Genomic DNA, 27,374 nt, shown 5'->3' with positions numbered 1-27,374 from the left:
TGGTAAAGGGAATATGAGGAGCATAACTCTTGGTTTTGAGAAAGTTTTATGTCTAGTTTATTGCAATTGTTCGTTTCTTTGTGAAAGGCAGAATACATGTAAACAATACACTGGTGGTTTTGGATGGTAAATAAAATAAATATATTTGTATTGTAAAAATGGTAATGGTTGGTTCCCACCACCACCACTGTAAAGAAATCTGCACTGAATAGGACATTTCTGCTGTTATATTAAATCAAGATACTGAGAATTGTACTGGTTTTCCCAAAATTCAAGTGTTAAGATGTCCTTAGTCAGTTTGGGCAAGGTAATTTAATCCAGTCCTTCCCCAAACCTCCAGTTTCCACCACAACACATACACACATCTGGACTCAGCAACTGTGGCTTATTAACGCCTGCGGCCTTATAGTCAATAAGGTCACCCAAGGTCAACCATGGCTAAACTCACTGACCCCACGCCTGACTCACTCTGCACAGATACAGAAAAAACAAGAGTGGAAGGAATAATCCGGAAGCGATCAGTGATGGGTGCAGGCTATTTAGGGTGCATGCTCAGGAATGTGGCCTTTGGGAGAGCTGGGAATAATCTTGCTATGGGACGCTTTTAGTGCATGGGTAAGATTCCATATCAAGCAAAAGGAAAATGAGGGCTTGTTTAAAGGCAAAATCCAAGATTATTTAAACCTCTATCTCATTAAGATCTCAAAAAAAATAAAAATGGAAGTTTTACACAGAAAGAATCTCCAACAACTTCACGGGACAAGTAAAATATCATATCTCCACAACTTTACAGGAGGGGGGAACCTCATATCTTCAGAATAGCAACTTTACAGTACAACTGAAACCACAAATATCCACAATAGCAACTTTACAGGACAAGTAAAACCTCACGTATCTCCAATATAGCAACTTCACAGGACAAGTAAAACCTCAAATACTCATAATAACATCTTTTTAGTTTACATCTCCATAACAGCAACACAGAAAATCTCATATCTCCACATTAACAACCTTATGGAAAAGGAAAAACCTAATTTCTTCAAAACAGCTGATTTAAAGAGGAAGAAAAACCTTATATCTCCAAAATGTAACTTTACAGAAAAAAGCCTAATATTTGCACAACAGCAACTTTAAAGGAAGAGAAAATCCTGCTCAAATGTAACTTTACAGAGTCCCATCACTTTTGCCGTGTCTAATGGAGGCTCAACAACACTGCACTGACCTGTGGGATGTGTGTGCAGGGGTCTCCTGCACCGGATGTAGATGTCATTTCCAGTAAACACAAGGCTCTGGTGATCAATAAATGCTTGCATAACTTTGTAAATGGAATGTCCCACCCATCTGGAACCACCTACCAGGCCTTAATTCACGTCACCTGGCCATGAGCATGTTGGCCAGTGTTTAAATTCACTCACTAGATAATACCTCACAACTTTTCCAAGACGTTCCCTGGGATAACACATCACAATCAATTTACATAATGCAATACTATGACTTTTGGCATGTCACTGCACATTTGCTTACATATTATAAAAAGATTGAGTTTGATTTTTTTTCCATTTGTTTTAAAGTTGAGTATTGACACTAATGTGGTTCACTAATGTGAACTGGATTCAGTTACATTATTGTACTGATCTTTTTTTTAACAAGTGTGAAGAAGGCTTTTCTCAAAAAACAGTTCAGTTAAATTACAAACATTATCAACAAACATGCTATTTTGGCCTGTTTGTGGAAGACATACTTTCTGAAAATAGGACGAAACCATGAACTTTCAGGCTTTTTAGGTCCGCATTAATTATACAAATGGACCCAAATTCCCCAGCCTACATCTAGTTTATTTAGTCTTCCAGTGCACCATATAACTGAGCTAAAAAGGGTCTGTTCCCTGACCACTGTGCCAGTCATTACCACTGTGATTAACTCTGATTTGGAACACAGCCCCTGTGGAGCAGCTGCAGCATTGCATTTGGGTCGCTGAGCTCATTTACTTGTTGTGGTTCAAATGATTAGTGGACAAAGTTAGTGAATCATCAATTACTTGAAAAAGTTGCCCAGTATACCTCATTCCATAATGTTCATACGAGTCACACGGTTGTATAGGGGCACTATATAATGCACTACAAGATTCATATCGTCCACACAATCATTCTGACGGACTTTAATGCTCTACAGAAAGCAAAGATTGACAATAAATTAATTAATTGTAAAAACAGCGCCAATTACCGAATCCATCTTCATACAGGTGCCGAAGTCAGCGAGTTTGAGGTGGCCGTTGCGGTCCAGCAGCATGTTGTCTGGTTTCACATCGCGGTGGATGAAGCCCATAGAGTGGATAGCGTCCAGGGCCATGACCACCTCAGCTGTGTAGAACTTTGCCCACTTCTCTGGAACGTCATAAGTACTGGTCAAGTTCACTAGATCTCCTCCTGGCATGTATTCCATCACCATGTAGAGATAACGGTCATCCTGGAAGGCACAGCACAGCTGGAAAAAGAGAGAGAGAGAGAGAGAGAGAGAGAGAGAGAGAGAGAGATAAACATATTTATAACCGTTATAATACATGCATATCACTGCTGTCCAATAAAAAACAAGTATCTCCAAAATGGCAACTTTTTGTGCCAAATCAGCAACATATTGGCTATTTTATGGCATCAACAGTGTTTATAACTTGAGCATCACAGACTTAAAACAGTGTCTTCACATAAAGGACTTCCAGAAAATTGTTCTTTCACATTTGTAACCCTATAAAAGTCATTTCTGGTGGTTAAAAGTGCAGGGCAGTCTACTAAGATGTGTTTAATAGTTTGAGGAGTATCACAGTATCACAACTGGCAGGCTGGAGTCTGTTCGCCAACCAGGAGGTGGCGGTGGGTAAGAGCAGTATGTCCAATTCGGTACCTAGTCATGATTGTCTGATCTTGTCTATTAAGGAAGTCCATATTGCATTTAATATTAATGATTGGGGATATTTCATACAGTTTATTTTGTTGATTACTGGACCATTCATCTTGCCATTTTCTTCTATAGTGAACTTCGACTGGATAGTAGGCATCTGTAATTGGGACATAGTTCCAAGTGAGTTCCTGGTGTCTTGCTTCCCTTGCTAAAATGTTCGCTTTTTCATTGCCCCCAATGCCACTATGCCCAGGAACCCAGCAATACAGAATGTAAAATCCCCGGTTGTAGAGGTCTTTGTCTGAGGCTAGTAGTTCTAAACTTTTAATGGAAGTCAATATAAAGAGTTTTTTTTTCAGGTCATTTTCAAGCATTGCTATTGGTTTGTTCATAAATAAATTTTGGCACAATATAAAGGAAAGTTTGTCTGTTAATTTTTATGTAGTAAACTTAAAATCGACAAAAATGGAGATACTTGTTTCTCATTGTAAAAACGACAATATATTATATATGCGGTATATAACTATCACATATAGCTAGATACTTAATCTAAGGGTGTTTTCACACCTAAAAGTTTGGTCCAGGGTCAGCACCATGGTTTGTGTGCTATTATTATGTTGTATATAAAATATTTGGTGCTGTTAGTTTTGGTTTCACACTGCATACAGTTTAGTGAGCAGACTAAGGAGCTTTACTACATCTTGTCATCATCAGCTACATAAGTGATATTAATTGGTTTGTGGAATGTTAACTAAAGAGTTTGGCAAGTTGTTTTGCCAGATGCTGTGCTGAATTGTAGCTCACTGTCAGAATCCGACTCCTCTTCACATACACACTTTCGCCTTGCAGCAGAATGAGTGTAAAAAAGATTCTCCTTAGATTCCTTTTATTTCTGTTTCTGTTTTTATTAATAAGGATTAATCTACTGTTACAGTAAATAAATGAATTCCCAGTCTAAACATTTGTGTCCATACTGCTGTGTGATGCGCCTGTTCGCCAAGAGGAGTCAAATTTCAGCAAAACATCATTTTTTTTTCTTTCTCTGGTTTCTTAAAGACTGACTCAACTTCCTGTAATTGGTCTGAAAATCTAAACAAACTAGGAAAGTGTTTTTTACATTGTAGATGAACTTGACCATGGTTCAGAAGACACAGACTGAGACCACCTCTTTTGGTCGGATCAAACACAAAAGGTTCTTTGGTCCGAACCATTTGGCACGGTCCCTTTCACACCTGCTACTTTGGTTCAGACCAAACAGAAAAGTCAGAAAGTCTGGGCCAAACAAGATAGTTGTAAAAGCACCCTGATATAATATATATAATGTGGCATAAATATGATACTATATCAAGGCACTCTAAATTGAAACTGTATAAGATTATTAACTACGCATGTGTGTCTTTCACCTGTACGACCCAGGGGCTGTCGGCAAAGGCCATGATGTCTCGCTCTTCCCAGAAAAAAGCAGAGTCAGAGCGCTTGATCATCTCAAATTTACTCAGCAGCTTCATGGCATAGACCTTCTGAGAGGCCCTATGCCTCACCTAAACACACACACAAACACACACACAGACAGAGATCATAAATAAATCCATAATGATTCACAGAAAGATACAAGCTTACAGTTTCTGACAGGACCCTAATGCTACAGTGTGTTTAGCACGCTTTAATTCCACTGTATTGCAGTACAGAAAAATTGTATATCTGCAATATGCAATAAAGAAGTGACATAATAAAAAAAGTGTTGTCAGAGTTACTCCTCAAACATCCAGATAGAGTGAATCTGATTGCAGTTGGATGAGAATTATAACCCTATACCCTTCCGACACCCTATTGGTTTATACGATCCATCACACCTGCACACGTCACCCCCCCCCCCCCACACACACACACACACACACACTCCAGCAAGAACAGAAGACGTATGTAGCTTAGTATAAAGCATGATCCATACAGAGACTCAAGAGAACTTGAGAGAAATACTCCTAACTAATATATTTACATTCTACTAAAATGCATTCATTTTCAATGGGCATATATGCAGTTGAAACAGGAAGACTAGTGCATCTCAAATCATTTATCAACATTAACACATTAATAGAACATTATAGTCATTATGGCTTTTAGAAAAATGTGTTTGGGGGGGGGGGGGGGGGGATTGGGGGTGCACTGTAGGATCCTATGGTGCAGCCAAAGCTTTTATTCTTAATGCCATTTTTTTTTACTTACATTACTTTTACTTTTATACTTTAAGTAGTTTTAAAAGCAGTACTCTTACACTTTTACTTGAGTAAAAAGCTTGAGTTGATACTTCAACTTCTACAGAAGTATTTTAAACTCTAGTATCTAAACTTCTAATTAATGTCAATACTGCTGCCAATGCTGCTTAAAAACTTCTAACTTTACAGTAAACTCTAACATATGACTTAAAATACATTTTATTAATATTCTCAAATATTTGCTGCACCCCCATTAATTTTATGTTTAATTCGTTTAGGAAATATATTTTTTATGTATTCAAATTCCGATGTATGAATAAAACAGTTCTAAACAGTTCACTGTTCTTTGAAAGAGTATAATTGCATCATTATGTTATTATACGATCATGATCTCACATTAAAATTACTTATATATCCGAAATATATAATCTAAACATAAACAGATGCAGTGAAAGGGCTAATTAGAACTATTTATTCTATGTATCAAGATTAAAGTTGCTTTTATTTGTTTTTTTTTCCTCCTAAGCTCTTGTGTATCTGGAGAGAGTTTATGCAGAAATATTAACCAGGGTTTGAGGAACCAAAACTAAATTGATGATAAAGCTGGCAGAATCATACGCTTCAGGGAACAGAATGGTGCATGGTAAACACAGTCACACACAGACACACACAGACACACACAGTCACACACAGTCACACACAGTCACACACAATTCTTACCAGTTGCACTTCTCCAAATGCTCCTCGTCCAATAACTTTTACTCTGTCAAAATCTTCTGGCTTCATCTGTAGTTCTCTAATGTGATTCATGACCTTCTCATCTGTGGACACAAAATGTTGTTTGATCAATCAGACAAGCAGAGAATATTAGAAAATATAATAATAATGCGCACCGACTCAAATTTTTATTGTGTATTGTTATCTGTGATACAGGGGTCCTTATATCATATTTTTGAGAAAAGAATATGGATTGCAGGCTGAAATAGCAGTTTCATATGAACTTTGTTTATCCTTTGAGAAATAATATACAGCTCTGGAAAAAATAAGAGACCACATAAAAAGGATGAGTTTCTTTGATTTTACCTAATTGAAAACCTCTGGAATATAATCAAGAGGAAGATGGATGATCACAAGCCATCAAACCAAGCTGAACTGCTTGAATCTTTGCACCAGGAGTAAAGGCATAAAGTTATCCAAAAGCAGTGTGTAAGACTGGTGGAGAAGAACATGCCAAAATGCATGAAAACTGTGAGTAAAAATCAGGGTTATTCTTCCAAATATTGATTTCTAAACACTGTTTTCTTTGTATTATTTGAGGTCTGAAAGCTGTGTATCTTTTTTGTTATTTCAGTTATTTCTCATTTTTTCTGGAACTAAATGCTCTAAATGACAGTATTTTTAGTTGGAATTTAGGAAAAATGTTGCCTGTAGTTTATAGAATAAAACAACAATGTTCACTTAATTTAAACATATTCCTATAAACAATAAAATCTGAGAAACTGATTCTCTTATTTTTTTTCCAGAGCTGTATATTAAGCTAAAACAGACAAACATATGTTTAAATTAGCAGAAAATGTTTGACATTAATTGCAACTTTTATTTGTCTGACGTTCATTAAAAAAGTTTATGACGGTCAGCAAATATGTTTACTACTACTACTAATATTTGTATTACACATAATTGTATTAAATGATGACTTTAAAAAGCATTTTGTGGTTTCCATTTATTTAAAATCTTTGAAGTAATTCAAACCCGATTGAGAGAAGCATCCTCTCATGTACAGTACAATCAAATTCTCTTAGTCTAACCAAGGGTGGTGGAACCCTTCACACCTGCTATTTTAGTTGTGAACTTGCAGATGTTGGGACCAAACAAGGTGTGAAATGTGTGAAAGATGTTTTAAGAGTGTAATATCGATCATTGCTTTTGGCTATACAGTTATTGACATGCATGTTAAAGAAAATCATCAGGTGGAGAAACAGAACTTCTGTTTCAAGGAACAGAACTGAAGAAACACTGCTGAAGTTCAAACACTATGAAGTTCAAAGCTCAATGAGGTTACCAAACCAATTTTGTGCTTCAGTAAGTCAGTAAAAGTAGTTAGGAGTATTCAAATCAATAAAATGATAAGGGTGGCCATACTTTTGCACTGGTCAAATTTTGGTTTAATGCATATTGCGCATTTTCTGTTAGTACAATAAACCTCATTCAATCCTGAAATATTACTGTGTCCATCAGTTATTAGATATATCAAACTGAAATGGCTGTTGCAAACACCCAAATATTTAGAACTAAAAATGATTAAGATTAATAGGGGTGCACAAACTTTTTCATATGACTGTACATGGATCCATATTCTACTGAACTGAGTGCTTGTATTCAGACAGAGCTCTGATAGGGCCAGTGCTTCATGAACAGTGCTTTTACACCTAACTTGTCTGCTTTGGATATTCAGGCATTCTAGTTTGGTTCAAACCAAAATAGTATGTGTTAAAGGGGCCACGAACCACAGTTTGGAGAAAAAGTACCAAACTGTAGTACTTTCAATCAATATTGGATAGAAACTGGGAATTGTGGCTTTTCTTTAAGTGAGTGCTGAGAAAAGGCTTACACGTTTTAGAGCAGTGTTTATCAGAAGCACCTGTGGATTACTGTGGACACTACAGTAATTTATTCCCGAGTTCACACAGCACTCGCTCGCTGACCGGTTAAGTTTGAATCATCGCCAGAATGTTGACTCATCCTCCCGCTGTCCTAGCACTAAAGCACACAACACACTGCACTATGGTTGCCATAGAAACGAGAGGAAATTAGGATGCATGGGCAGGGAAAGAGATAATTTGTCAAAACTGTAAGGGGGAGGCGGGTGGAGATGAACAGCGTCAGAAACGCCATCATTAAAAATCAAAAAAGGATAATTGTGTAGAATTCAGAGTTCAGAATTTCCACTCATTAAAAAGTAATTTGATAGTAGTTTGATAAAAAACCAATATAGAATCAATCAGACAAGACATGTTTGGGTCACCCACAGTGTGCACAGACTGCAGTAGCTAAAGATGCAGAGTTACCAATAATATTTAAAAGTTTAATATATTAAATTCTCTTATTTTTTTTCTGTTCGTATAATTTATTCTCAAGATACAGGAAGATATAAAAGGTGTATCTTTTTTTTTTACCTCACAAAAATTGTCATTTTTTGCTACTACATATGAAACTGGTAAAAATTATGCAAATTCATCTCTCTCATTATACTCTTTGATAAATGTCTAAGATAAGCAAAGGATGCTCAAAAACCATTTTAATACTCACATCTGTTTAAGAAGGTTTCAATGTTCTTGTTTTTGCGTAAGGCTGGAAAGTCCAGATCCAGGACCAGGGCATTCACAGCATCCTGAAAGAAAAAACAGAAAACTCAAATTTAGATCTTGCAATGAAACTGGACTGATTATTTAATTATTAAATTTGTATCCCATTTCCCCCCCAATTACCCAACACTCTCATTAGGACTAATACCATATCACTAGCGATGCCCCAACACCAGGAGGGTGAAGACTAGCACACGCCTCCTCAGACATATGTGAAGCCGCCTCTTTTTTGGGTAGCCAGCGTGCTTGGAGGAAAGCGCAGAGACTCGGTTCTGATACATCAGCTCACAGACGCATTGTGCTGATCAACATCTTAGCGCCATCTACCACCCAGAGAGAGCAAGGCCAATTGTGCTCTCTCAGGGCTCCGGCAGCTGATGGCACGCAACATGATATGAACAGGAATCGAACCAGAAATCTCCCGATCATAGTGGCAGCGCTTTAGACCACTGAACCACTTGGCACACCATGATTGCCCCTTGTGAATGGCACTATGCTCTCACAGAGATTGTGACTAGTAAACTGCTACTGAAATGTAGTACATATGAGCAACAAATATTGATATTTTTATTGCTCTATATTCCCCAAGACTCGCCCCCAATTTGACTTACTAAAGTCACGGCTTCATTACTCCACATGGTAGCACTATAATCAAAGGAACAGTGTAAACCTGCCGTGAATAATATTGGTTGTCTGTGAAAATATTCTCTAAAACTGAAACCAATAAATCCAAAAATCTAGGTATTTTTGCTTATTAAGTAGTATCTTAATTCTGTTCAGTAACACAGATGACATGTATCGCAGCAATATATCGAGTATCCCAGAATCACAGCACCATAATAATATTTTTGTGAGATGCCCTGTGATTCTCACCCCTACTGTGCAGCTCTAATAGTTGGTACAAAACACATTTATTCTTGTGTCTCAGACATCTTACAGACTGCAACAAGCAGACCTGAGATGAAGCAGCTGCCAAAATCAACACGACCAATCAGCCTCATCCCGAGAGACTGAACCACATAATGAACGGAAATGCACTTAAAACAATTAACCAGAAATCTACAGCAAGTGTGTGTGTGTGTGTGTGTGTGTGTGTGTGTGTGTGTTCAGGGCCACCAGGGTGGTCAGAGTGTGACAGAGGGGCCGCACTGTTACAGTGTTGTGAATGGAGATCAGGTCTTATGTGGTTTTACATTCCAAACAGAGCCTACATGCCTTACAAACATCCCAAACATCCATCAGCCACACCTCTCTTGCTCCACCTCTTTCTCGCTCTACCGCTCTCTCACTCCATCTCTCTCTTTCTACCCATTTCTCTCATTCATTTCAATGCCTCACTGTAATTTCTCTTTCTCCCTACCCTATCTCCACCTCTATTTCTGTACTTTCATTTCTTTCTAGTTCTCTTGCCATTTCAATCGTTCCCTGCATTTTTCCACACTCCCCATTTTCTTTTGTGATCTCTCTTTTATGCCTCAATCTCTCTCCTTTCTTTTAATCTCACCCATTCATCTTTTTCTAGTCTATCCCCATATATTTCCCACCACTTCTTACTCTTCTTCTTCTTATTCTATCACTCTTGTCCCTTCTCTTTCTTCTTCTTTTCTCTTCCTCAAACTCTCTTTCCATCTATTTTTCTTCCCCAAATCCACTCATTCTGACTCTCCAGCTGTTTTCTTCTTCTTTTTTCTTCAACCACCTTCTCATCTTCTTTCAGTCCCTATCTCTTAATGTTTGTTTATTCTTTTCTCTTGTATAACCTTTATCAGCTTAGCCCTCACTTTCCATCCTAATCTCTCTTTTCCTTTCTCCGCCTCCACTATGCACTTTATTAGATTGAAAGAAAGAATCGTAAGAAGTATAAATGTTGTCTTATCTGTGTGTGTGTGTGTGTGTGTGTGTGTGGTGTGTGTGTGAGAGAGAGAGAGAGAGAGAGAGAGAGAAAGGGGGAGAGTGGGACAGAGAGACAGAGAGAGAGAGGAAGAGAGAGAAGATTGATTATGACTGCACTGGATTCTTTCTGTCCAATTTCTGCATGTTTAACATAGTATTATAACCACACTTCTATTTCTCTCACACACACACACACACACACACACAGGAAATGACACATTCCACTCGAGACTCCAGAGATGGCGCAGTGTTGTGGAGGGGTGCAGCTCAGCTATGACATCATTTCCTCTTTTGGTGTCCTTTCTCAAACCACACTTGGCAGATGTGTACTCGTGCGCACACACACACAAAGAAGTCTAACGTCACTCTTATTTATATTTATATAAATATAGCTTCACTTCAGACTGACGTGAGGAGCACTTGATTGCATTCAGTCTATTTGAGCATCGGTGAGATCAGGCAATTATGTTAAATTATCAAAACTATAGGGGGGCGAGCTTCTATCTGGGCTATACACTATTTGTGAATGTAATTTTCTTATGATCATTGATTTTCTGTGGAAATGTTTATTTGAATATAAATTCGTACTTTGCAAATCCTCCACTAACATATAAGCTATTAAGACATAAACAGAAAACCATCATAGACTATAGATAATTTAACTAGACAACAGTTAAACTAAACATTTAAGTTAAATGTTTAAGAAATTAAACAATAGACATAAGAAGTAAACATACTAGATATTTTATAAATCCATGTGTGCAATGTTCTTGTCTATATTAGCATCATCATAACTATAGCATTATACCTCCATTGTAGGATGGGAAGTACCGTTATCTAGAAAAGTGGTCAGACAGTCAGACAGGGTCAAAAACCTAATATAAGGAAGTCTATTAAAAATTACTAAAGCAAGTGTGGATGACTTAGGCCTGCAGTCACAACGAGCTAACTGGTGTACAATAGGGAGTTGGGCGATATGGCCTTAAAACGATATCACTATATTTCAGGGTACTTTTGCGATATGATATTGTTGGCGATATGACAAAACACGGAATTAAAAGAATATATATTTCAAGATAACCCTACTGCAACAAAATAAATATTACATTTATTTGGTATACAGTATGATGAGACACACACCTAATTAAGATTTACACCATATTGTTACAGAAGTCAATGATCCAAAAGGTAAATGGTACTAATAATGAACTCCATATATAGAATTAAATAAATTATACTATCTATCTATTATATATTTATCTGGAAATGAGATACACATCATATCCACAATATCACAATATTTTAGGATATTTCTACAAAAAAATCCAATCAAAAAATTTTACTTTAAACAGTAAACATACTGTGATTGAGGGACAACGTTGGAAAAAGTCCATCTAACTAAAGCTACAACTAAAGGGTACTCCACGTACTGCCACCATCAAAAGAAAATAAAAAAGACCCTCTCCTGGCTGCCTGGAGCCTTTACAGGCAATCTACGTGAAACATCACAGTGAAATCCCCAGCACAGCCCATAGTCCATAAACTGCTGCTCCAGCTACGGGCTCAAAACACAACAACACACTGCAGCTATAAAAGGAAGGACCCAAACAAAACACTTTTACCACGTTTAAAAATAGCAGCTGGAACCCTTACCGAGAAACAGGGGTACTAACAGAGGTATGAAGAGAGGAGGGGGAACAGACCAAAATCTGGACCGTAACATTCGGGGTACCAAGGCCAAAACACCGTCCACCAAATATCAAGATGATCTGTTAATTTAGTTTTGCATTAGAGTTCTGAGGAAAATAAAGCTAACAAATAATTTGGGATCTCCAAATCCAAAAAATCTGCTCTGGTCCAATCAGAGTACCTTAATGCTTAGTATTAAACAATACTGATCCAATCAAAATACCACAATAATGCCAAGTATTACCAAAGCTAATCCAATGAGTACCATAATGTCAAGTATTAGCCAATGCTGATACAATATTTCAGCGTACCAGAACACCACATATTAACCAATGCAGATCCAATCAGGGTACCTTAATGCCAAGTATTATCCGATGTTGATTCAATCAGAGTACCTTAATGCTAAGTGTTAACCAATGCTGATCCAATTAATCAGAGGACCTTAATGCTAAGTATTAATCAATGCCGATCCAATCAGGGTACCATAATAATATAATGTCAAGTATTAACCAATGTTGATTCAGAGTACCATAATGCAGAAAATTAACCAATGCTGATACCATCAGAGTATCTTAATGCCAAGTATAAACCAATGCTGATCCAATGGCAGTACCTTAATGCTACATATTAACCAATGCCAATCCAATCAGAGTACCATAATATGTAGATATTAACCAATGCTGAGTGCCATAATGCCAAGTATTAACCAATGCTGGTCCAAATAGGGTACCCTAATGCCAAGAATTAACCAATGCTGATCCGATTAGAGTGCCATAATGCTAAGAATTAACTGATGCTGATCCAATGGTAGTACCTTAATGCTAAGTATCAACCAATGCTGATCCAATTTACATAACTTAATATAAATTATTAACCAACGCTGATCAAATCAGATGTACCATAATGCAAAGTGTTAACCAATGCTTATCCCATCAGAGTACCCTAACGATGAGTATTAACCAATGCTGATCCAATCAGGGTACCATAATGCCCAGTATAAACCAATACTGATTCAGAGTACCTTAATGCTAAGTATTAACCAATGTTGATACAATTAATCAGCGTACTTTAATGCTTATTAAAGTATTCACCAATTCTGATCCAATCAGAGTACCTGTGATGCTTGATACATCGCACATAGAGTAATGAAGCAGTAACAGTAACACGCCCAACAAAGTGAACATTAAAAAGCTCTTCTCCATCTGTACTGACTTGCGTTTGAGCTTATAGCGTCTGTAGAAGCTAAAACAAGCATCATACCTCCATGCAGCGTGACCCCCATAACCCTGCCGGTTGGCATGGCAACATTCCTTTTCGAATCTTAATGTTATCTAACAGAGTTACCATAAACCGCTAACAGAGATGCTGCTTTAGGCTGGATTAAAACCGTTTTAACATGCTGGGGTTCGTGTGAAAAAAGCCAAATGTTCCAAAACTGCTCTTGCTGAATTCTTTTGTTATGACATCAAAAAAGTGGAAGTTTTTAAAAGCCAAAAGTATGTTTAATAATACTGAAAACAGACCCAGTATCAGTGGACAAACTGCTCAAAGCAAGATGAATTACAAGGGCCTCACAATACGATATCTCAATACTGTAATAGTCAATATATCACAAGACAATTCTCTAGGATACTTCCCAGGATATGCGTTATTGAAGAGTATAAAACACTTATAAATTAGTCATTCTCAGGTATTATAGATTTATTGGTGTAAATTTCTCAGAATATCACAACCAATATTCTTTACCGCACGTTTACCCTATTCATTTGATTATAGCGCCACCACGAGGAGTACTGAAGCAGCAACTTTAGTAATTTAACCTGTGTATATTTCAATAAAAATATTTATATTTGACACCACATATTGATAATGTGCTTATCAATAATGTTATGTTATTTATGTTTAACTTATTTAGGGTATTTTAAAAGGTCTGAATATTTATAGTAATGAAAAGTTCATTGTGCTATAAAATGATTTAATTGCAAAAACATGTTTTTTTTATTGGTGACAAAAATGTTTTTAAAGTGACTAAAAATAGTATCGATTATCACAATCTTTTCTGGGACAATACATTATTCAAACAGTTTATTTTGACCAAATTCTTACACCAGAATGTAGGAATCTTGTAATAAAAGTAAATGACCCAGAAAAAATACAGAATAAGAATGCCAGGAATGCCAGACATGCTGAGGAGCTATTTTGTTGCACAATCAAGTCATAAAGCAAAATAAAGTAGAAATAAAACAATAAAAGTGCAGCAAACAGAGCTACAACAAATCTGGAAGATAGATGGATGGAGCGATGGATGGAAGAACAAACAAGTGAGGGAACAATGCCAGAACACTCCTCACCTCCACACTCACTCCACATTCACAGCACAACACACTCCTAAATACTGTGTGAGTCATCCTCTGCGTTGCCACACTGTCACACACACACACACACACACACACACAATGTGCTAAATTGTCCAGCACTCAGACAGAGGTGTAATTAGCATGGATGTGTGTGTCATAACCATCACCGTCGTTCTCTTTCACACAATTTAACACCCTGCTGTTTTAAAGTTCAGCACTTTATCCCATTTTCTATTTGCGATGCTCAGCCTACACCCACAGAGACATTCAGTATCTGTCAAAAGAGGCACCCAATTGATGATGAAGTCATGTAAAAAATATCAGTCAACTGCATCTTTGGACTAAAATTTGGACAATATTTCTCTAATAACCTGATTCTAAGAGGCAATCAGATCATTTTCAGAAGTTAAGAATTATAGCATCCCTATGCGAAGCTTAGACAATACATTATAGAGTCTACAGAGCTGGTGAACAACTGCAGACACTCATTAACAGACAGCGTTGTACTCCTGACTGCTAAGCTTGGCTCTGCTTTGCTGGGTCAGTCTGGCATGTTTTTTCATTACTCAAACTCAAATACATGTTTAAGACTAAAGGCTTTAAAACCACTAACCAGATTCCTCTCTATAAAGTGCATCTTTCTGCTTGTACAGTGAGCAGCTAATAGCACAGCAAGATAGCAAAGCTAACAAACACTGCTAACCATTCAAAACAACAAAGGAACAGCCCACATTTAACTGCCACTAAAAATATAGGTGCAACAGTTGGAAAGCAAATGGAACTACATGAAACTGAAGATTTTGATCCTTACTAAGCCAACTTTTTGGTTATGTTTACACTCTCAGCTCCACAGTGCAGCTCTACTCAGGGTAAATGGACTATGGACTCTGATAGTGCTGAGGTCCACAGTGTTTTAAAATGTGGTTGAATTCAAAAGGCAAAAAACATTACATCTTCAGAGACAATGCAAACCATTAAACAAGCTCTACACTCAATTGTGCAATTCAATCCATCTCTTTTCTAAGCACGAATTGTGAAAGCATTGCTGTTGTTTTTCTATTTTACTCTGATAAAAAACTCATACGGTAAGCGGCAGCAGCACACAGCATGAGACAAGCGTTTGACTCCACAGAGCTGAGCTACCATCATTCCACTGTGTTAGCATGTTATGCTAACTGGCTAGTGTTAGCTGGCGTACTGTATTTTTCTTTCCTCTAGCGGTATTGCGGTATGTGAATAATGCATACCAGAGGCATGTATGGGTATAATGGGGATGGGCATGCATGGGTATGGATGGAGATGGTTGGGTATAGATAGGGATGGGAATGTTTGGATACAGATGGGTGTTGGGTATGTCTGTGTAGAGAGGGATGGGTTATCTATAGGTAAAGTAAGAGGTAGGTATGTTTGAGTATAGACAGGGATGGGTATGCATAGTTAGGTATGGAGAGGGATGTGTATGTTTGGGTAGACAAAGACATGTATGGTATGGTATGGTAAGGTAAATGATTGAGGTATATGAAAATTGGTGGCATGGATGAGGACGGGTTTGGGTATGGTATGGTTAAGTTTGGATAGGGAACTGTTGTAATGATATAATATGGTAATGGTGGATATGAATGAGGATGTGTTAATAGTATAGAAAGGTAAGCTGTGCGATATGACGATAAATATTGTGGGGACGATAGAAAAGTGTCTATCGTGCCACTTACCTTCTATCGTCCCTATCGATTCTACAGTAATTGCACCAATTATTCATGCAAATAAATGAAGTAGGCTACGATGAAATGTATTGGTGTGGTCACTTTGCATAAACTCGGTTTATATAAGTGATAAAGTAATTAAGTAAAAGCTTCATAATGTGTTTTTGTGACATGACGCTGCTTTACATTATTTGACGGACACGCGCAGACACGGCAGATTGCGACATTAGTAATTCTTTCACACAGTAATTCTCATATGTGAAAGTTTGGTTTAATGTCACTTTGAATTAAAGTTGGAAAAAAGTAAGCAATGATATTATTTTGTCATATTTTTCAAAGAATAACTGAAAACATACTTTAAATGTGATATATCATGATATATATAGTTATCGTGATATTAAAAAAATCCATATAGTGATATATGATTTTTTCCATATCGCCCAGCACTATGCTACGGTATGGTTGGGTATGGGTGGCTATGGATGGAGATAAATGGTTACAAATAGTAGAGAGGTGGAGTGTTTGAAAAGACGGAACATCCTTGCCCATTTTGAACATTATTAAATCATAAATAAAGTGGTTCAATTGAACACAGATCAAACAGTTCCCGAGATTTCAATTCCAGTAGTAATAAAATTATTTAAAAAGTATCTTAAGGGCATCTCAGCCAGTACTTGGTCGCACATGCAGTGCATTACCCTCTCACATAGTTAAGTCTGAAACGCGTGGCAGAAAAATGTTAATCATGTTTTTGCACGATATCAGTGTAAAGAGGGGTAAATTAGGTGATGAATACCACCTCATAAAAACATCACCAACTCACGCCTCCAGCAGGCCTGGAGAAACCACAAGACCGAGCAATTTACACCACACACACACACACACACACACAAATAGGCGAGCATGTGGAGAATGTTTCTTGTTCAGTGGTTTTTCCCTAGGGGCCAGAGCACGTCACTGAAGCCGACCTGAATGTTACGGGAATGCTTAAGGAACGTTTGCAGAATTTTTTTTTTTTTACTCTGGAAGCACAGTGAAAATGGCACCCAAAGCAACGTTATACGAACATTTAGGGAAGGTTTGCCGCTGCTTTTCCATGAGGAGGAGGCTGAGGGGGCGAAAGCGGAGGAACAGGCCAGCAGGCAGCGGCTGCTTTCTGTGTAAAAATGGACAAGGCCACTATCACACCACCTTATAAGGCAGTGTTTCTACTCAGAGGGAGAGAGAGAGGGAGAAAGAGGGAGAGAGAGAGGGAGAAAGAGAAAGAGAGAGAGAGAGAGAAGGAGAGAGAGATGGGTGGATGGGAATAAGTACTGGAAAAATAGGAGGAAGCAATTATTAGAATTATTTAAGTGGCTTCGGATTCTCTCTCTTTTTCTCTGTGGGTTAAAAATGGATGCACGCACTGAAAGAAAAAAGCTTTAAAGTAGTCTTAGACACACACACCCTAGGTTTTGTGTGTGTGTTTGTGTTAGGGATGCACTAATTGTTTCTTGTTTCTTTTCCACGGTTTCTTTTTCGATCCAGATTTTAGGTTTCAATCGAGTGGTGCTGGCCAATTAAATACTGATACTGATACCGGTAGGCCCGTCATGACAATTATGTTATCAAATTATTGTAAAATATATGGACATGATAATTTTACAATAATATTACTTACTGTGTTTATTTGTGTGTTTGATTTGATAAGCATGACCATCAGCAGTATTTCAGACTAGGGCTGCACGATAGATCATTTAAGCATCGCCGTTGCGATGTGCGCATGAGCAGTAGTCGCATCGCAGGACGTGCAATGTCACTTAAGGCAGTTAAATCAAACACATCCTGTTGCAATGTTTTGATTCTTGACACAAGAAGTAGATGCACAGCGCTGTCTCTGTGTCTCTGTGAGTGACAGTCTGCTTCTGCGGGAGTAAACACAAGGTAACCGCATGGCCTCCATCCACATGATTGGGCACGTGCTTGTAAATGCACATGTCGAAAAATGTTCGCCTCAGTCGCACATTTTTGCGCAGATATTTTCGGTTACAGGTTACATTTTTAAAACCAAAAAAATGCTCTTATTCACCTACCGGTCCGGATGCGAGTCTGGTGACGTCATGGGTCCTACATTTTTTTAATATTGCGATATACATCAACGAAAAAATAACATTTGCTATCATTCTGTTCTGTTCTCGTGTCCGCTCTATATTAGAAGCGGGCTTGAGTCTGGGAGCAGACAGCGCCATCTATCATGCTGGAAAGTAGTGCAGTGAACTTGACAGGTGTAGACGTTACTCGTGGGCAGGCTGGGGAGCAAAAAGGATTAAGCGCCTTGCTCAAGGGTCAATCAGTGGTTGCCCGTCAAACCCGGGTATCAAACCCACAACCTTGTTGTTAATGAACTGGTGCTCCAATTGCTGAGCCACCAGTGCCCACAATATATTTTGCTGTAGCAGTTTTTGCCATATATTAAATAACCAATGGACAGTTCAGTTTCTATAGCAAAAATTACAATAATAAAATAATCATATTGTACACCACTTCTGAAGACCAGTTTATAACTGAGTACTTTAATTTGACGTTCCATCTGAACTGTACTCGACTCTGGGTGGAGTTTATAGAGGAGATGGTGCTCCTTTCAATTATCCATTGATCCAACCATCAATCTCTTCATCTGTTCATCCTGTTGAGTTCCCTTAATGGATTAAAAACAGAGGCAGCCAAAGGCTCGTGTGTGCGACTGGAGCACTCTGGCTTGTTTAGAGTAACAGACTCCTCTATTACTAAAAGAGTCCTGAGGGTTACACTGCTTAATGGTGCATGATGGCCTGGAAATAAAAAAATAACTTATCAAAATCATTATGCCAATAGCAATAATGCATAATAAAACACGGTCAATAAAACAAATCTGTTCCTCTTCCCATTATTAGCATCTCAAACTTGAGCAGCACATGTATGGTCACTCTCTAACCAAATAATCAGCAAAATCACTTAAACTTTTAATAGTCTGCACTTAAATACATCTCTGTAGTAATGGAGGATTCCAAAAAGATAATACAGTATTAAATAGATCAATAAAAATGTATTTCCATAAGTTCGTCTAATGCAAAAAAGTTTGTTGTAGTACAAGGACACAAACATAGACAGATGCACAGAGACGGATGCACAGACAGACAGAAACAGACACACACACACACATATATACAGAGAGAGTCACAAACAGACAGACAGACAGACACACAGTTTGAATTGTTTTTAAATGTTTACTAGGCATCCACCAAACATTTGGCAATCAAAGAAAAGAACTTTATGTAAAGCCACAATGCAGTGTTTCCACTGTGATTTTCTCAGTGACGGTAGCATACTAAATGTTAAAAAATATATATTTTGCATTGTATTTTGTAATAACCTATTCTTTAAAAATCATACATAAGGCCATTTCTTTTATTCAATTGGTTAAAATGTGCCTTTTATTGGAAAACTTTGGCCTAATGTTTAATTTTGTTTGATTTCAGCTTTCCATATCGATGCATATCAGATTTGTACATTAATTAATTGATTGTTTTTTTGCAATAAAGCAACACTAAAAAAGGTATACCTTTTAGGGGTGGGTGATATTACGATATTTCATGGTATTTTTGCGATAACGATACTCTTTGCGATATAACAAAATGCTGAATAAAAAATAAAAAAATACACTACTGCAACAAACTGAAACTTACATTTTAATTTTGCATATATGATATGATATGGCACACCTCTAACTGAGATATTAAAAAATACAAGGATTTTATCAGATTTATAACAGAAGTCAATGATCCAGAATGTCATGATAATAATGCACTCCAAGTATCTCCATATATCCAAGATTAAAGTAAAATAAATGATACTGAACAGATATAATCTGTCTCTAGTAGATATATAATGGGAAATGAGAACAGTGTGAATTTGATGAAAAATGATGTGATGATTAGGGATGAGCAATATGGCACGATATTTCAGGGTATAATATTGTTCACGATATTCAAAAATGTTATTATCGATATTATCACACACGATACGATATGGCACACCCCTAATACCTTTTTCAGTAAACCTTTTTATATTAGATTTTTCAATACATTTGAAATTCTAACACCCTGATTATAAGTAGAACCATGAAGCAAATGCAAACAAAATCATATCTGATTTGATGTTTACTATGTTGTATACACCGAGCGCACACATATGCAGTAAACAAAACACTAGGTGACATTTAACACACTGGCACCATCATTAGCTTTACATTTATTTCCTATACTGCATCTGCCGGCCCTCAGCTGGAGAGCACAGATGCTGTTCCTGCAGGTCATCCATCATTAATGATTCTATTAAAGACTTCTTCACATCCACAACGCCTCCACAGCACTGGGCCCGTCACAATTAATACATTATCCACTTGCTGTACCATATATACCTCCTTAAAAAAAGCCATTCCAGCACCTTAATACACACAGATTGTGAAGATAAAATTATCTCCAAATAACTTAATTAAAGTTCACTGTACTTTAAAGGTTATAGTTGCATTATTCTATTCATATCATAAAATGACAATAATATTGTTTATCACAATTATGTCTGGGACAATATATCAACCAAAAAAAGGATTTCTTGTATAAGCAACTCTACAGCACAGTGTATACAGACTAGAAAAGAGCCCAGTTTAATTAGTCTGAGACTTTAATTAATCTAATTTACTTATGCTGCAACTGTTCTCTGGATTATCCTCCAGTGCGCACACACACAAACACACACACACACACACACACACATACTCAGATGCAGGCAGACAGACAGACACATTGATTTTCTGAGGATTACAGTAATCCACAGTGGATACAGCAGGCAAACTGTTAAAACACAGCCGAATGGAGAATTCAGTATGTGTAAATGATTTCATGTTAATTAGATTATCAAATAACTCATAAGAACATAATTCACAGGAGCCCCTTATAAAAAATAAAAAGTGTGTGCGCGTGTATATGGAAAATATTATGAGAGCACTTCAGTTTCTAAATCAGTTTCTCTGATTTTGCTTTTTATAGGTATATGTTTGAGTAAAATGAACATTGTTGTTTTATTCTATAAACTACGAACAACATTTCTCCCAAATTCCAAATGAAAAAAAAATGTCATTTAGAGCATGTATTTGCAGAAAATGAGAAACTGCTGAAATAATAATAACAAAAAAGATGCAGAGAAAACAAGTTCATTATCATATTCAAGTTCAAGTTTTAAGAGTTCAGAAATCAATATTTGGTGGAATAACCCTGGTTTTTAATCACAGTTTTCATGCATATTGGCATGTTCTCCTCCACTAGTCTTACACACTGCTTTATGCCGCTCCTGGTGCAAAAATTCAAGCAGTTCACCTTGGTCTGATGGCTTGTGATCATCCATCTTCCTCTTGATTATATTCCAGAGGTTTTCAATATGGTTAAATCAAGGAAAAACATTGTCATTAAGTGGTCTCTTATTCTTTTCCAGAGCTGTATATAAACATTCAGCCAAACCGATTAGTAAAAGCACAGCTCTTGGTGCAGTGGTACGCATTGCGGCTGGGATCAAAACTTGGATGTGCCGAAGGGCTAAAAGTCCACTCTCAGTGTTGGCGACTCTCCCAGGACGAAGGCACTGGACATCAGAACACGCTGTCTCATCCACAAAGTCAAACTCTGTTCAGCCTCCAGACTGGTCAGCACTTTGGAGAAGATGAAGTAGCAGCCTTCACCTGCCAGTGAAAAAGCTTATTCAGCCCTCACTGTCTCAGACTGAAGACAGTCAGATTTAACACACAGCGCTTTAAAGCAAATCAGTGCGTTTACATACATTTTATAATCTGACTACTGCAGAACATTAGAGTATGTCAGTAACATTATCAACATCATCGCATCATTGAGTTAAGAACGTTTTTTGCTTTACAACCAGCTAATACGCCGTGAAACTTCTTAAAAATAAAAATGAGCTTCAATTAACTTTTAAGTAATTGCCGTTGAACTATTGGCCGTTGGCTGATGATGATAATTGTAAAAATAACAAAATTATCGTCCGATACCAGTATAATTCTGATATCATTGTGCATGCCTACTCACAGTTGCTGTGCTAAACACTGCTCACTTATTTCTGGTACCACAGTCTGTTTTCACACATTTGTACTCTGATAAATCCCATAATATTCCAGTTAAGTGTTAAGAGAGGACTAAGAAATACCACTGAGCCAAAATCCAGCCTTCTTTATCTGATTTCTTAATTAGACTTATAGATCTTACTGGGGTGGGCGATATGGGTCTAAAATAATATCATGATATTTCAGGGTATTTTTGCGATAACGATATACTTGGCGATATAGGAAAACTAAAAATAATTCATTAATTTCAGGAATATAGTATAATAGTATAACAGTATAATCATAATGTGGCAAAATAAAATATATAGCATAAAATAACATAATGCAGCAAAAAATATTGCAGAATATTTAGTGCATGCATATAAACTGCAAACTAAAACAATAAATACACCTAAAGCTTCACAGTAAAAATTAGACTACTTTTAAGACAAAATAGCCCTATTATCACGATATGGATTTTTAATATCATGATATTTCTGTGTCACAATATATTGTATACAATGTAATATTGCCCACCCCTAGATCTTACTCTGATCTAGAAAAATCAGAGGATGCAGTTTACATCACTAATTCAATAATCAGATAACTGCAGATAAATCCAGTGCTCGCTGTAGAGGAAACATACTGTACATGCACTGCTTAGAGACCCTGTGAAATGGACACATGTACTGGCAGACTGACCATTTACACTTGTGGTAAGAGTAAAACATGTTTCTGTTTCTTTAAACATTTAATCAATTATATATTTTCACCAATCCAATCTGCACAGAATGACACAAAGTGATGTCATATGAACCTAAGGCCCAGTGTGGATGATCCAAAATCCATATTCTGAATTTTTGACAGAAATAGTGGTTCTGAGATGAAAATGAGCTACAACAAGAAATGATCAACCAATCATAAAACTACAAAGTGCATAAACAGCATTAGCGTCTGTTTAGGCCTTCCCCTGAAGCTCATACAGTGGAAAGATGATGCATGCAGGAGATCCACTGGATCAGATCGGGATATCCCTGATGACTGCATCCAGTTGTTACATAATCTACAGATGAAACTGAAGCATGGAAGTGGGAGGTATGCAGTGTATAACACAAACAGGCTGCAGAAGGCTGCTGACTAGGGTTGTGTATTAGCAAGAACCTAGCAATACTATACGAACCACAGTATAAAGCCACAATTCAATAAATTGTAAGATACTGCAGTATTGTGAGCAAGGTGACCTATTACATTTTTGTATTTATTTTAAAAAACTGTGATAACATAAAAACTAAGGTTGCAGCGGTAACAAGGTTTCATGGTATACAAGGATGAATTTTGCATTAAAGCACATATGATAAAGGTGGCGGTGGCTCAACTCATAAATGGCACAGCTCACAAGAACTCCTACATATATATTTAAGACGTCAGCTTTGATCTACACAGTGACCGTAACAAGGACGAGTTAAATAAGTTAAGCCAAGTTACAGCTAAAACTAAAGAGTTTTTGTAGTTTCTCCAAAAAGAAGCACTCATATATGTGGTGTTCACTATTTGAAAATGAGCGAAATATACCCGAAACAAAAAAAATATCAAGAATAGATTTTAATGGCAAAAAAAAAAAAAAAGAAGTAAAAACATACCTATACAGCAGGGGTTGGCAATTAAGTTCTGCCGCACGCCAGATATTTTCTAAGCCATTCCGTGGCGGACAAAAAAAAAAAAAACTGTTTTGGAAAATGAATTGTAATGGGATGGAGTGCTACAGACTAGTAGCTCTCCAGCCCAAGGGGTTTTGAACACAATTGCAAAACAGTAGATCTTAAAGCAGGTAAACCCAAGAAGAAAGGAAAAAATAAAAAAATAAACACATCGCTCCTCACGGATTGCGGGATCAAACCTGTGTCGCCAGGGTCCCAGTCCAATACACTACTGCTGCCCTGGCTAGTGAATTGGGACACAGCTGGGGAATAAAAAATAAAAAAACGCCCTTATAAGGAGATAAGGAGATATGCCAACCCCTGACATAAACGTTTGTCTATTTTATAACAGTATCTTACCAAGACCATACTTTTATATAAAATTATGGTGTAACACAATAACAATAAAAGTAATAATAAAAAAATTACGCATGTAAATAGCAAAACAAATACAAAATTGACTGCTTTTAAGCATACTGAATTTTTTTTTTAGTTTATTTAAAGTTTTTAGCAGCAGAGTAGACCCACACTCCATCCCCTCCTCCCCTGGCGATGTTGCATAATAAAGCACAATACATTGTGGGAGAGAGCCTGCAATTTACTACCTTTACAAACTGTACTATCTTTTCTAGCTGTCCGTTTTTGAGCTGAAAAATATTAGCTGTTTAGAGATAGGATAAGAATGTTAGCTGAGCCATTGGCCAAAAGTTCTTTCTTCAGATCTTGTTGGGATTTAGTTTTGGCTACAATTTTGGTGCATCAATACAAAATACGCTGAATTAAGGTGATTGTGTAGAATGACCAAAGAGCTTGAGCAGTGTGTTTGACCACCTTCTTTGTTCCAAGCACAAAGGCCATGAGTATTTCCAGAGCACTCATACACACACACACCTCGAGGGAAGATGGGAGCAGAGCAAGGGAACAGAGATAAGAAGCCATCAACATTCCAGCAGCAGCGTGACTGCCCGTTATCTCAGCAAGTCCAGTTAAGGCTTCCACTCCAGCAACACCTCAGCACTGAGACAGACTGGGGCAAACCTTAGAACCAGGCTTGAAGATAAAAACAATAACCACAATTACGACACAATTATCATTATTCAGCCACTCCGCTGAAGTACAGAGTTAAAAAGGAGTTTCAGTGAAGTTTTTCCAGCACCGAGGCTGAAGCAGTATTAGCATTAGCCGCTAACTGCAGCACTAGCTCTTAAGAACCGCTAGCTGATAGCATCCTGGCTTACAGAAACCCTCAGGGTTTCTCAGTGTAGAGCTGCCAGGCGGCATTTACTGGCGCTGAATGCTGCTAACTACGCTGTTGAAAATACTGGAAATCTAAGATGACTGTAAACTGAGAAATCTGTGTAGATTAACAACATGGAGACAACATTGTTCCTTACTATTGTCGCCTTATAATCCAGTGTGGCTTATTCAAAAATTAGACCAGAAAATAGAGTAATGTACAAACATTATATATATATATATATCATATAGCAAACCGATACATATATACTTCAAACTGAACAGCAGAACGTACTCTATTCAACCAACAGTACTCAGAAATCAAAGATCACTGATTAATTCAGCTCGGAAAACAGTTAGCATCCAAGCTAACACCCTCCAAACCTTACTGCTAAGTTTGGTTGTTAGCTAGCATTCAGCCGCTAGCTACATCCCATTGTTCTGAGGTCAATAACTATAGACTAGAGTGAACTATAACCATAACCCACATATCATATTAAACCCCATAACCTACCAATCTATCCAACACAGTGCCATCTGTTCTCAAACATCAGCCAATAATTCAGCTCATAAAACATTTAGCATCCAATCTAATACCCTGCAATCATTACTGCTGAGTTTGGCTGTTAGCTAGCATTGAGCTGCTAGCTACATCCCAATATTCTGACTTCAATAACTAAAGACTGGAGTGAACTACAGCCATAATCCACTAATCCATATCAAACACTAGAACCTATTCTTTTAACAAACACAATGCCATCCATCTGTTCTTAAACATCAGCCAATAATTCAGCTCAGAATACAGTTAGCATCACCAGTTAGCTAATTCAGCATTTTTTGGCTTCAAAATAAAAGACCCAGGCAGTAAAAATAAATTAAAAAAATGTTTACAAAACTCAAGACTGCTTTTACTAAAAAAATAAAGAACACTCTTTTTTATTTTTGGTACTAAGTAAGTAAATGTTGATTAATATAAGGTAACTAAATTCTGTTTATATCTGAATCTCATTTTAAGCAGGGCTGGTATTATTTATTATTAGAGAGCAACATATGTCAGCTATTAATGCAAACGTGTATAAAAGTGTAGTTATTCTTTAAGATATATTTGACAATTCTAGAATCCCCTGATAACAACCTCTGGCACTAGTGGCCACCTTCTATAATTATTTGTAATTGTTATGTGTGTATTGTAAGATTACAATACAAGGAGCACCTATGTTTCAATAAAATCACAGGCATGTATTTACTATCTTAACACAGCCCTCAGGTGGCTACTGAGTGATATTAAAATATAAAAAATGTGATCTAGATCCAGCATTCAGCATTATTGTAAAATAATATAACACAATATAATTTGTATTACACTAAATATTGATGTCCAGTCCTAGCACAAACCAGCAGGAGCAGAGGTAGCTAATGTCCACATTAAAGAAACAAAATATATATATACTTAGGCCTAATAAGCCTAATAGGATTCAAACCAGTATTCAGGTTTTAATCTAATTAACACTAACAACCAATTAGGGCTGCCACGATTAGTCGACTAGTCACGATTATGTCGACTATTAAAATAGTCGACGACTAATTTAATAGTCGATTAGTCGTGTTTTTTTTTTTTTTCTTTGTTTTTCTCTCCAAACTGCTGCGACTGCCTTTCTGTCCTGGACGCACATGCGCAGTAGTGGAAACCGGGGTAGGTAGTGGACGACATCTCAGGACATATACAGACAGGCTCTGGTTTCATGGCTACCCCGCTACAGAACTCAAAAGTGTGGGATCACCAAGAAAATAAAAGTGAAACGCGTGCAATGCAATATCTGCAATGAAGAACTTGCCTTCCTCGGCAGCACAACCGCGATGCACGAGCACCTGAAAAGGAGGCATGTTGTGGCTGATTAAATGACGAAGAAGCTAAATTGCTATTTAGCTGCTAAAATTAGCGTAAACAGAGCGTTAACTTAGTACTTAACTTACTCATCTTGATAGCTTTAAAACAGAGGTCACTAATAGGCGGACCGCGATCCGGATCCGGACCCAGACGTTGTCACAAATGCCATCCCGATAAACTACAGAGAAGGATTTCATTCTGACAGTGGCTTCTGTTTTCAGTGCTTTTCGGTGCAGTAAACTCACAGATCAGTCATGTGTGGTGTAAAATCACCAAACGCTCTCCTCTGCCAATCAGATCTGTGCAGA

The 27,374-nt window shown here is 37.3% G+C and overlaps 1 protein-coding gene across 6 annotated transcripts in view; it reads right to left on the bottom strand.

Moving 5' to 3' along the window:
• Positions 1–27,374, bottom strand: part of rock2a (rho-associated, coiled-coil containing protein kinase 2a) — a 72,318-nt gene that overhangs the window by 34,754 nt on the left and 10,190 nt on the right. For all 6 annotated transcript variants that reach the window (XM_007247523.4, XM_049481167.1, XM_015605406.3 and 3 more), the window contains exons 2-5: positions 8,421–8,502; positions 5,832–5,932; positions 4,299–4,436; positions 2,224–2,484 (exon numbers count right to left, since the gene is read on the bottom strand). In XM_007247523.4, coding sequence (XP_007247585.2) covers positions 2,224–2,484; positions 4,299–4,436; positions 5,832–5,932; positions 8,421–8,502 — 582 coding nt within the window. The remainder of the gene's footprint in view (positions 1–2,223; positions 2,485–4,298; positions 4,437–5,831; positions 5,933–8,420; positions 8,503–27,374) is intronic.

The sequence above is a fragment of the Astyanax mexicanus genome, chromosome 7, assembly GCF_023375975.1.
Source record: "Astyanax mexicanus isolate ESR-SI-001 chromosome 7, AstMex3_surface, whole genome shotgun sequence".
Taxonomy (NCBI): Eukaryota; Metazoa; Chordata; class Actinopteri; order Characiformes; family Acestrorhamphidae; genus Astyanax; species Astyanax mexicanus.
Note: the sequence above shows the minus strand (reverse complement) of the source record. Positions and strands in the feature narration are given on the sequence as shown.